We start from the raw sequence: 13,187 nt of genomic DNA, 5'->3' as shown, positions 1-13,187 counted from the left end.
AGCTTTTTCTCACTTTTCTAATCTCCAAGTTACACTACGGTGGCAAAAGACTGAGAAGATGAAATATGTTGCACTCTAGTTATAATCACATTGTGTTACATTCAGATATCATACCCAGTTAGTGGTTAGTGAATGAAGTCTGCAAGATGCAGCTAAGAAAAAGCAATTCTGCTTCTCAGATGGATCTAAGTATCTCTAAAAGGTGAGTAATTTTCTCTCCAGGTGCCATATATTCAACAATGGAATGTTAAAGTTTTTACTACTGGAGACAAAGTAGCATTGCAATGGAAATTTACCAATGCACTTTCACCTTCAAAATTTTACTCTTTTTTTTTTAATTATATACATATGACAGAAAGATACCCATGGCTATCACGGGTAACTCTTGCCATGGCAGCTCTAGAGAGTGCTAGATCAAAGACCCATCCTGCAGAACAGCTACATATGCATTTTCCTAATTGTACTACAATAAATATCTAAGTTACTTCCTGAGCAAGACAAGTTATTTCCCTAAGTTCTCTAGACATTCATAAAATACATGTTGTGTTTATCACAGTCACAGGTAAAATCCCTCCCCCAAAACAACAATAACTGAAGATTCAGTTCTCTGACTATTCTACTGATTACAGTTATATTAATATTGCACTTACTGATTGTTTCTTTTACTGCTGCTTCCAATTCTCTCTCTTTTTGAGCCAGCTGAGTATTGAACTCTCTTATTAACTGCTTTAAGATGGAGTTGTGCTTTAACTCAATGTCTTCTTGTTCACATCTGTACAAAAATGTCAAAACATACAGCTAGGAAATATAATGTTTAAAGAGTGTGTAAAAACACAAGGCGAGGTAGGAGATCTGGGATTGTCTTGAAAACTATTTTAGAAGAGGATGGTTTTGAATTATATTAATTCTGTGATTCACGGAGGCATTATCTTCCTCTCCTATCTAATTCACCTGGTAGGCACAGATGTTTAATTTAAGAACAACCCAGAATTGAACCCCTCCAAAGATACAGAGTTTTTGCTGAGGAAGTTGAAGAACTGGAAGAAGAGAATGTCATAAAAAGAATTTTTAGGGAATTTTTAGAATGGCTCGAAAAACTATTAAAAGCGTTAAGCAGTACACCACATTTTGTGCAATACGTATGAACAATTATTGATCTCAACTGAACATGAAGCTCTCAGTACTAAGTTTTAATAAACTTTTGTTTCCTGTTTGAGAAAAATAGAATTATATGCTTCAGCAGTATTGAAAATTACCATCACTGAAACAGATCAGAAATGGTATTACTCTGCCAAATGTCAAACCTCTATTCTTTCTGTTTCTCTAAGTCCATTTAGAACAATTAAAGAAAAACATCAGTCATTATTTCCTTGTTGTAAACTGAGCTTTAGAAAAGTATTCTTGAGGTTTTAGTGGCTAGAGATAAAATACAGAAATGGTAACACAGACAGAAACAAAGAATTTACCTGATTTTTTGCTCCATTTCCTCTAATGACTCCTTCTTTACTATGTCAAGCTCTTGCTGATGTTCCTTTCGCAAAGTACGTATGTCTTTTTGAAGATTATTCACCTCTTTGCGTAGTTTCTGTTTCTCCCCTTCAGTCTCTTCCAGTTTAGTCTGTAAGTCCTTCTGCTGGTTCTGCATATCAGCAAGTAACTTCTGCAGCTCCAAAACAGATCTTGACTTTTCTTCAGCATTTTCCTCAAAAGCTTTCAGACTGTCATTTCTTTCACCCAACTGTTGCTGTAGACATTTTAGCTTTTCTTCATATCTTGAAGTCATATCTTCCATCTCAATCTTAAGCATTTCATTTTTCTTCACTACATTATTTTCCAACTCTTTTATCTTCTGTTCTAAAGACTGACTGACTGCCTCCTTTTCCTGCAATTTTTTCTGTAAGTCTCCAATTATATTCTCCATATCAAGATATTTTTGTTCTTTAACTTTCAATTCTTCCCTACTGCTTGCTAAAATACTGCCACAACATGCATGCTCATCCGCTAACAATGAATATTTTTTGGCTTGCTCGTCAAGTTCTCTCCTGAGACTTTTGGTCCTAACCTGCTCTTCCTGATGGCTCTTCTCAACACATTCTAGTTTTTTAATGAGTTCTTTTTGTTTGTTTTGCAGTTCTAGGTGACAGTCATTACTCTCTTGTTGTTCTTTCTCATACTTCTGTAATAATGCATCTTTTTCTGTTAAGCCCTTCTGTAATACCTGAATTTTCTCTTTGTATGTCTGTTGGACACTCTCAAGTAAGTTATTTTTTTCTTGTTCTACAGCAGCTTTTACACTCTCTACTTTTTCCAGCATCTCCTTCTCTAATTCTGGGGAATCTCTTGTTGACTTAATTTTTTCTTCTAAGGACTCAATTTTGGCTTCTCTCTCCTGTAATTTCTGCTCCAACTTTCTTAACTGATCCAACCTATCTTGCTTAAATTGCTGTTCCTTTTCTTCCATCTGAGACAGTAGTTGCTTTCTAATAGAGCCTATTTTTTGCTCTGCCTTCTTTTTCAGATCAGCCAGCTTAGTGCTGTTCTCTGCATTCAGTCTCTCTTCTAATTCTTTCAGTTCTTCCTCTTTCCTTTTAAGTATCACTGACTTAATTTGATCAAATTCCTTCTCTTTTGCTTCAAAATCAGCTTTCAGTGAACCTATTTGCTTCTCAAGATTAAGCACTTTTTCTTCAGCCTTCTTAAATCTATTCTCCTTTTCAAAAGCCACCTTCTCTGCCTGATGGAGTTGCCAAACTATTTCTTTTTTCTCTGTGTTTTTTTGTTCATTACACTTTTTAAGTTCCTCCACCAAGGAATCATTTTCTAAGGTTTTCTGAGCAATGTTTTTTTCTAGTTCAGCAATTTTTGCTGCTTGTTTTTTTAACTTTGAGGTTAACTCATTTTCTTCCTTTTCCCTCCTGTTTTGCTTTTGTTCCAATTCACTTTTTAAACTATCAAGATTCCTGCTTTGTTTAGCCAGCTGTTCCTTCAGTTTATTTAGCTCTTCATCTTTTTTACTGGCTTCAGTATTGCTTAATTCAAGTTTGCTCTGCAAATCTTTGATAGTATCATGATTTTGTGTAAACCTGGTTTGTGCTTTCATCTTCCACTCTGACAGCTGGGCTGTGCAATGATCTATCTGATCAAAAGCTGATGCTTTTTCTTGACTCAGCATCTCAACTCTGGATGATAACTCTTCTACTTGATTTAACAACTGCATCTGATCCTCTTGATGTTGTTTGCTTAACAGAGATATGGCTGCTTCCTTCTCTGTTAAACTTACTGTGCTTTCAAGTCTAACATTAAGGTCAGTAACTGTTTTGTTGAGAGCAGACACTTCAGACTGTTTTTTCTGGAGTTCTTCCCTCATTGATGTGACAGCATTGATATTTTCAGATAACTCTTTCCTCAGCTGTGTTATGCAAGTTTCTTTCTCTGATGCTGCTTGCTGCTGATGTTCTCCCTCTTTTTGCAATTGTTTCTTTTCTGTTACAAGTCCTGCAATGTCAGCTCTCATGGACATAATTAAATTGTCCTTCTTCTGCAGTTCTTGCATTGACTTTTGCAAAGAAGTAGTAGCAGCAGAATGATGCTCCGTTATTTCCCTAAGTTGAGCTTCTAGTTCAGTTATCTTACTTGTTTTGATTAATATTGCTTCTTTAACCTTTGCAGTTTGGTGCTCACAGTCTGCAATTTTACATGTTATTATGCCAATTTTTTCACTACATTTTTCAATTAATTCATCGCCTTTAGTTTGCAATGAAGCTTCAGCACTCTTCCAAGCATCTAACTGGGCTGTAAGTTCTCCTGACAACCTTTTAAACTCCATTTCTTTTAGGTTAATTGTCTCTGATTTTTTGTCATAATTTTTATGATCTTTATACTGAGAAGATTGCACAGTTTGGAGTTTTTCTTCAAGGGTTCTCAGTATATCAGTCAGCTCAGTAATTGTGGCTTTGTCCTTCTCTTCAACTGCTTTCTGTTTACTGAGTTGTTCCTGAAGTCCTGTCTGCTGTTTCAGGGACTGTTTAAGATCACTTTCCAATTTTTTCAACTGTGTTTTCATGTCACTTTCCTTATCTGACAAAGCATTCACCTTAGCCACTGACTGCCTTAGCTGTTCTTGCAACTCCTTCAGGCATTCCTCCCTTTTCCCTCGTTCTTCCTTCAGTTGGATTATTTCTGTTCTGGAGTCCTCCTTTTCAGCACTGACGATGAAAAGCTTCTGTTTCAGGTCTCCAACTTCCTGCACTTTCTCTTGCAGTTCCAAAGCATGTTGTTCCTTAAGCTCTTCAATCTGCTGATTAAGTTTCTTTTCCCAACTTTGGATTACTCCTTCCAATTTCCTTTTGTGGTCCTCAGCAAGACTGTCTAGTTGCTCTTTCTGATTAGATTCCAGTTTTGACACTGCATCATTGATTCCAGATGAGCTGGCATGAGCCATTTCCAAGATTTTAGTATTGAATTCACTCTCTTTCTGACTGAATTCCAACTGCATGTTTTCAAGCTCTTTTTTTAGTTTAGCTTCCTGCTCAGCAAGTTTATTTTTGAAAGTTTCCTGCATATCTTTTGATTTCTGCTTCATTTTCTCCACTTTCTTCTCCTGACATTTCAGTTTACTTTCATACTCTCCTTGTAAAGCACTAATTCTCTCCTCTGCAGCTAACAGTTTCTGTTTAAGCTCTTCCACTTGCTTGTTCTGTAACTTCTTCATGTGCTCCATTTCATTTTCCTTCTCAGTCAGACTTCTCTTCATCTCATCAGCCTTTCTTTCTAGGTCCTTCAGTTGACATTCATACTGCTGTGTTAGAGCGGTTACTTTCCATATATTTTCATTTCTTTGCTCCTCTAACTTTGCAGACACTTGGACAAGTTCAGCTTCAGATCTTTCTGCAGATTCCTTCATTTTCCGTTCATGTGCTTTTAACTCCTCCAAATGTCTGTCCTTCTCCTCCAGTGATTGTTTGAGCTTGTTGAGTTCCTCTTTGAGTACCTTCTCAACACCTTGAATAGACATTTCATGCTCTTTTAACATTGCTTCAATCACTTCATTGTGCTGTTTCCTCTCTTCTTCCAACCTTCCTTTCAATTCTTGCTTAGCTTCACACACTTTACTATTTATTTCTGAGAGCTCTTGCTCTAAATCATGACGTATTTTTAGTGCTTCTGATAGCTCAGAAGATAGTGCTTCTAATTCTGTTTGTTTCACATCAAGTTTTTCTAATGTTCTTTCATTCATCTCTTCTATGTGTGCACAGAAAATTGTTTCTTTCTCTTTCAAAATGGTTTGTATCTCTTGTTGTTGTTTCTCTCTTATTTTTTCTATTTCAGTTATTTGTTGTTGCTTTAAAATTTCAAGTTTTTCTGTCCAAAGCTTTTCTTGCTGCTGTTTCACATTCTCCAGTTCTTTATTGTGTTTTTCAACCATATCATTGATTTCCTTACTGTGCTGGGTTTTTTCAGACTCTATGAGAGTATTTAATTCCTCTGACTGCCTTCTGTCATCTTGCAAATACTTTGCAAGAGAGCTTTCCAGTTCAAGAATTCTCTGTTAGAATACAGTTTTAAAAGAATATGAATATTCAAAAGGTAAAAATTTGATTAATTTTTTAAAAATCTTACCAGGTTCACATAACTACAGGTTACTTATTTCATTATTTTCAGTGAATGTCAACTTCTTCAATAAACCTTTCATTCATCTGGTTTGTTCTCATTTTTGCTTCCATTAGGGAGAGTTAGCTAATTAATAAAAAACTCCCTATCTCACTACAGTGAAAATAAATACAAAAAATTGAAAATAATGTAACTAATTCAAATAAAGTAAGTAATGATATTTATGAGAGGTATGTTCACATTTTCTTCTTCAACTAAAGTACCAATATATAGAATGAAAAATATAGGGAATTTACAATAGTATTGTGGAATTTTGTACATGTCTACTGATTTATCATAATTCTACTTCCTATAGAAATGCTGCTGTAAAGCTTTATGTTTCTTTAGGCAAAACTTTTAAACAAGTATCTGGGAGTGTGGGAGTGGTGGAATAATGTACAAACTTGCATTAGCAGAAAAATACAGTCTTACTCATTACATAAAGCAAAGGACACTTCAAAAATCTAAGCAAATCTTTTTGCTTACTGTGGTGGTGCACTCCTCCCTCCTCACAGGCTGCACTGATATCTGAGAAATGCTTGTTAGGCCTTGGCCTTGAAAAAACAGTACCTAGACTCAGCTCTTCCCAAGCTCATCAAAAACCCTGTCTACTCCCAGGAACTGCTGCTGTCTAACAAGCTCAGGTTTTCCTTACAAACAGCACTGGAAACTATTTTTCTTGCCTGAATGGCAAAACATCCCTGTTCTCACACTTTCAAAGAAAGTGTCAACACAACTGTGACCAGGATAAAACATTGTTATGACTGAAGCCCACTCTCTAGCGATCCTGTAAACAGCCGTCCAAAATGGGGCCCTTTGAGCTCTCCTGGACCACAGCAGGCTGCAACCAGCAACCTCCCTCTAAGTGACTAGTCAGAGCTAGTGTACTCTCAAGATTTTTGTACTTGGAGGATCGACAAAAAAAATTACGAATACTGGGCCAACATCCTCACTCCTCGAGGCTCAACCTCTTCACTCGTTGGGGAGGTGCAAAGGCATCCAAAGTGAGTAATTAACTTGCCTTCGAGGGGAATTTTTTACAGGCACCTTGCTGGCACTAACTGTTTATGTCTGTGTGCATGCACATGAGCATATGCTATAGCAAAGCTAGGAGAAATGCTGCTTTCTTAGATTTTTAAGCACTTTAGGTATATACGTAAGTTAGACCTGTAGTAAGGTTAAGTCACTGAGTTATAAACTAAGTGGAATGCTACTGTTTTCTTTGCTAAGTCACTAATTTTAACTTAGGTTAAATGCTGTTAAATGTTATTTCTCTCTTAAATTGTTAAGGTAAAGTTGTGAGTTAGGTATAAGTTAAGTGTTATTCCTTTGTTAAATTGTTAGGTTTAAGGTACAATTTAAGTAAAAGTACTCTTAAGTTTGAGTGCTGTTAAACTTTTAGGCTGTATTCCTTTTCATCTGCGCTCTCACTGTCCTTTTATCATATGTACCTAAACACACACACACCCACCCACATCCTCTAGATAGTTCTCAGTTAATTTCTGTTTGATTGTCTGGATTTTGTTTGGTTTTCTTGTTGCTTGTTTTCCTTAGTGTGCTTTAACTGTCCTCTAAATAGTAGACTGGATCTTGCCAACGAACTTTGTTGTGCTGTTGCTTAATATTAAAAATCTGATTTTCACTGATACTCTTGCTGTTGATTTTTTTAAGTGATTTCAAACACTCGTTTGTAACACTAACTAAAGTATCCTTATAAGCATTTGTAAGGTAGCAGTACTCAGAAATTAAACAGCCTGAAATTTAACTCCTCCTTATAACATACCTAAAAATTAAATCAATGGATACAAATTCATAACCCACACAATGCTATAAAGCGAATGTATTTCTATATTTTGCTGATGCCTTAAGTTTTAGCTTTCATATTTTTCAGATTATGTGCTGCCTAGGTGTGTAGCTTTGAGATTCATATTAAGTGTTAGTAAGCTCTCTTCACAGAGCAGGTAGACAAAACAATCCTTTTCCAGCTTGAAACCAAGGCCAACCGTTACAAGTTTCAGGCCAAAAACGCATAAACAACAGTGAACTGAAGAGAGAAAACAAGATGGATGGGACTTCATAATCTGAAGCTGTACGTGGACAATTAACCCCAATGTGCAAATCGATAAAAGTGTGAAACCTTGTGACCATTTTGAGTACATCTTGGGAGTGGCCCTGGCCAGGCTCTTGTACTGTCAAAGCTGTATCCTTTTAAGGCCTTTTAATAAATACCTTAGCTCTGTCTAGCCTCTGTTCCAGAGCAGCCTCTAAAGGCATCATGCCACCTAATCTCAAAAAAAAAACCAACCTAGGGGCTGCAGAATAGCATGGCAATATAGTAAGCTTTTGTCACTTTAATCCCACAAAACCCAATCACAACAAATCACCATTTGCAAACTTGTCACAGTTAAACACATACTTGTAAATGTTTAGTCTTTTGGAATTTTTACTCACAGTTCTACAAGTCTCTACTTCTTGATGCATCTTCTCAACTTTCTTGTCACACTCAGACTGTATGGCTTTCTTTTGCAGCTCTAATTCTTCTAAGGCTAGAGATTCTTGCTGCTCTCGCTCTTGAAGGACTTTTAAGCATTCACTCTGATTTTTTTCCTGCATGAAGAAGTACAACTAAACAACAAACTATGAACATAGTCATCACACCTTCAAGAACATTGTGATAGGATATTTTCAAGTTAATAGGAGTCATACACTTATCACCTTTATTTTCTACACAAAAACAAATGGAGTTTGTATTCAATTTGTGAAAACATAACTGCAATAAATGACTTCTTTTTTTTCTTGGAAACCCCTTGTGATAGATGAGTAATGTGATGATTGGCTCTCACAATTAAGAGACAAATATCATGTACATAGATTAAGAAAAGTTTATAGATTTATAGTTATGTTTTAGCCCCCTTTATCAAGAGACAGCCAGGGTTGGGACATTTGGGAGGGTCGGTTTGTTACTATGGCGACATCTGCCATCCAATTAGGATTTGAGGAAGTAAACTCCATCACTGGACAGTGAAGAAGGAGTCGATAGACAGAATTGTGGGAGGGGCGAAAGGGTTAAAAGGCAAAAACCTCCACTGTGTGGGTGAGCACATGGTGGGGAAAATCCTTTGCTCCTGGTGCCATAACATTTTCTCTATTCAGTCTTCTATTGTATTTTTGATAAGGCTTAATAAACCTTTCTAAATTTATGAAAAGTGAGTAGCCATTTCTCACAATTTTGGGGGGCTCTCCCCACAATAAACACCTCGCCCCAGTGGTGCTAGGAGTTTTTGAAAAGAGTTGCGCCCATGCCACAGATTTGACGGAGTCTATTGGACACTCCCAGAGCCACCAGTGGTCGCAGGCTGAAGCCCAGAGACAACAGGAGGCTGGATAAAGAAAACACAGGATTTGACATAGTTATGACTCACAGGGGTGAGTCATAACTATTTCTGGCCAGAGAATTACTCTGTAATTCCAGCACAGGAAAGCGAACTCCACGCCAGTGCTATACCAGACCCGTCCTGGTCTGTTAAGAGTTTTAGGATATTGGGTGGTTGGAAGGAATGGTGGGACACGTGGTGAGGACGAAAGCAGGAATTTCCCCCGTGGCCAGCGGCCACAGGGGAATCATAGTGCCTACCCTGTCCACTGGGAGCCAACAGCACCCCTGCCAGCTGTGACCGTAATGACACCAAAGGGGAAAGTGCCGCAGCCAAAGGCTGTCACTGGGTCCCTGTTTCTGTTTGTTGTTAATGCCCAAGCTGATGGTTTTTGTTTGCTTTATTATACTAGTATACTTTATTGTACTAGTAACGAACTGTTATTCCTATTCCCATATCTTTGCCTGAGAGCCCCTTAATTTCACAATTCTAAAAATTCTTTCGGAGGGAGGGGGTTTACATTCTCCATTCCATGGGGGCTTCTTCTGCCTTCCATAGCAGACATCCGTCTTGTAAACCAAGACAGGAATAAAGTCTGTTCTCACTTGATTCCACTGCTAAGATATTTTTAAGCTTGTTTCTTACAATTAAGGAAGTAACCTGTGAAACAGGTAGAAAAATATACTCAGGACAGGGCTGTCAAAGTCTCTCAGTTCTAGTCACTATCCATCATGGAGGGGCACAAAAACCAATCCACTATTTGTAACAGCTATATACAGATTATATATATACATATATATCAATATTTAGGCAAAATTACATAATTATCTATAGTGGATTACAGTTCATGAAAAAAGCGCAAAGAATTCCAACAATTCTTCCCGGTTTGATCTCTAAGAAAATTATTTTTCTGATGTCGAACACTATGAATAGTTAACTCTGTTCACATAACACAATACAACAAGACATAACTATACAAACACTTTTCAAACAGCCTTATTTTTTGTATTTCTTTTACTCTAGCTCTTTGGCCTAATTGCCAATGATCCATAGAAAGATATTAAAAAAGCAAGTCTAAAAAAATAAAAAATAAAAAATTAAATAGTTTCCACAAGATACAGCTGTTACTGAGCACTGACTGTGATAAGTTATCATTACTCAGTCTGGATCATTGCAGCTGCTTTCTTTTCATGTTGCTGAAGTCTCTGAGCTATTTGACTTTTGGAAAGCCTCCTATCTTTGAGCACCGGAGGACTCTCACTGTGGAACAATGTCAACTCAAGACTTCTAATCCCAACTCACACTTAGAGAAATGTCTTTTTATGCATTTTAGGTTTACTTACAAGAGCTGCCTTCATCTTCTCCTGGAATACCTTTTCTTGAGCCTGTAATTTCTCATTTAACTCCTGATCTTTGGTAGCCAGTTCTTTTTTATGGATTTTTTCTAGTTCAGCAACTCGTTCCTCTGAAGATTTCTGTGAATCAAAGTCAGAAAAAACTGATTTCAAAATATTAACTAACAAAACACTTTCTATTTTTTCTAATACGAAAATAGTGCAGACAGACAGAAGAAACTGGAACCATCTCTTTGCTGCCTTTGAATAAGTTATGATCACTTGGAGTGCTTAATATTAAGTCCTGACAGTTCTTACATTCAAACTTGAAGTTATCCATCTTCCTTCTCAAGTCTTTCATAGTTGTACTAAAGGAAACACCACAGTTTCTAAAGACTCTTCTTCTAAGGCAAACTTGGTGTTTTCAGTTCAAACATGATAATACATTGGAAAAGGAACTTTTTTGTAGCTTTCACAGTATTCTTATTTTATGAGCCAGAAAATCAAGCGGTGATACTCTATGTAGACAGTTATCTATAACCTACATACGTGCTTTATTTAATAATAATGTAAAGCATGTCAGTGGTCCCTTTAAATCATCAGTGTATTCTCTTACAAAAATTTATACCATTGTGAATGTCATTACAAGAACTGTAACTTAAGGGTGTTTACAGCTTTTCAAAGCATGTGAAGTGTTCCAGCAATTCCTACCTAAATACACCAAATGTAGCAAATTATAGAAACTTTTAACCCACAAACAATATGGCAATAAGTTCTTAAACATTTGCACATACTCAGCTAGGATAATGATTAAAAGCTAAAAGAGATTAAAACCCAAGATCCTGGTGGAGATGTGTGAACTTCCTGCCACTAATGTCTTCTTGTCTCTATTTAAAGTCTCAAGTATACTTCTCATAAACAATTTTATTAAATACTGCGAAGCAAAGAGTAATACTATTTATTTTTACATGCCATTAATTTACTGATTTAAACTGCTGAAGCAAAAACACCTATGAAGAGTTTTACTGTTTTTCATTAAGTAAATCTTTAATCACAGAAAATAATTTTTATGGGTTTTATTAACCAGCAAGAGCTTAATAACACAGTTCTGTCATACTGATATATTTTACAACAATGGCTCAACTGTAATAAAGTTTTTACCTTCATAATTTCAACCACCTCTTGTTTCGCTCTGGTTAATTCCCGCTGAAGATTTACTCTCTCTTCTTCACTTGCCTTTTCTACTGCTTTAATTTTTTCCTCCATTTCTGTTTGCAGTTTTTTCCGGGCTTCCTCTGTCTTTTGGGCAATACTTACAGCCTTCTCAAGCTCTTCAAAAGCTGTAAAGAAAAAAAGTGTATATGATAATTGAGAAATATCTATATATTTTGATAGAAGAATTTCACAAAAAGAGAAGAATGAACTTAGGAATTCATCAAGAATTCATATGTTTAATTTCTAGAAAGCAAATAGAACTGACAAATAGATGTGAATTTCTTCCAATACATCCCGTAGCTTTTATTTCTTTGCCTAAAATCACTATAAAATGCATAAACCATATTAATGAATGAACTATAACACTCCTCTTCTGCCTATACCTGCTGAGTAAACTTTGAAGAAGTGGAAAATAGCTGCACAAAGAAAGGTAATTCACACTAAAACAAGCAGACAAAAACAAAACAAGAATGACTACTATGCAAGTCAGTTATTAGCGGGTCATGAAGAGCTTCTCCTGAATAGAACACCAGTAATATCAGGCACTTTATATACCTAAGAGTAATTCCAAACAGCAAAACCCAGAGAATCATTTCTTTAAACTGTGTTTTATAGAGTCCACAGAGATGACTTTGCTAATTTCATTATCTCACTATTTACATTTAATGTACACTTCTATCAGCGTAGGAGCTGACTGTCTGGCACTTCTAACTTCACAAATAAGATGTAAAAATAAAAAAATTAAAAGTTAAGAATTGCTCCTAGAAAACTTGAATAGCTCTAAGTTGTTTCAAAAGAACACTCAAGCTGCAGTGTTGAGATTTATTTACTGTTGCTCAGGATGCACAAATCCACTGAAACACATTTTAATTTACAAAATAAAAGCAATAATTCCACAGCTTCATCTCATGCTAAGGAGAAGTATTCTAACATATTTTATTCACTACACAGATGATAATTTAGATATAAAAAGAAAGCAAATAAATTCCAGTATTGTGAGCTTGTTTATTTATTCAATACCCCTAAAACTCACTACAACTGATGTCATAGTCTATACAGAATTACAGAAGACTAGAGTTCAATTAGGGAAATATCTTTTCCTGAATGGATCATGAATGTGGGAAACTGTGGAGGATGGTAAACCGGCTGGGGAAAAACTTACCACGCACCCCTGGAGGGACAACCCTTCAACTTCTGGTGATGGTGAGGAAAAAAGCCTTCCTCCAGAATGCATTGCTGCGGTGTGTTGATCCTATGTATCCCATTGGCCCTTCCCCCTTGTTCCACCCCTGTACCCTCATCTCATTCGTTCTGATGTTCTGCCCCACTCCTTGCTATCCCTATATAAACCCCTGCTCTCTTTGCCGAAAGGACTTCTTTATCCCTGGACCCCTTCACAGTAAAAGCTCAATGAACACCCTCCGTGCAACCCCATACAAAGACTCTGTCCCTTCCTTCAGTATCGCTCGTGGCTGAAATCACTCAAGAGCTGAAATCACTTGGCAAGAGTGATACGTGGCTGTACACCCAGGACATCCTCTTAAAGACGCTTCTCTGGGAAGGTTGCAGCACTCTACCACCTCCACCACTCCAGTCTCAGAACATCCTACTATAC

General features: G+C 36.7%; 1 protein-coding gene across 30 annotated transcripts in view; it reads right to left on the bottom strand.

Annotated features, from left to right (window-relative positions):
* GOLGA4 (golgin A4) overlaps window positions 1–13,187 on the bottom strand; it is a 77,524-nt gene that overhangs the window by 21,392 nt on the left and 42,945 nt on the right. For all 30 annotated transcript variants that reach the window (XR_010362683.1, XR_010362684.1, XR_010362687.1 and 27 more), the window contains 5 exons: window positions 11,519–11,697; window positions 10,367–10,498; window positions 8,101–8,256; window positions 1,467–5,545; window positions 651–772 (listed from right to left, as the gene is read on the bottom strand). Coding sequence is in view for 19 of the 30 variants with exons in the window: in XM_064420903.1 (XP_064276973.1) it covers window positions 651–772; window positions 1,467–5,545; window positions 8,101–8,256; window positions 10,367–10,498; window positions 11,519–11,697 (4,668 nt within the window). In the remaining 11 variants the exon portion in view is untranslated. The remainder of the gene's footprint in view (window positions 1–650; window positions 773–1,466; window positions 5,546–8,100; window positions 8,257–10,366; window positions 10,499–11,518; window positions 11,698–13,187) is intronic.

This window comes from Passer domesticus, chromosome 1, assembly GCF_036417665.1.
Source record: "Passer domesticus isolate bPasDom1 chromosome 1, bPasDom1.hap1, whole genome shotgun sequence".
NCBI classification, from domain to species: Eukaryota; Metazoa; Chordata; class Aves; order Passeriformes; family Passeridae; genus Passer; species Passer domesticus.
Note: the sequence above shows the minus strand (reverse complement) of the source record. Positions and strands in the feature narration are given on the sequence as shown.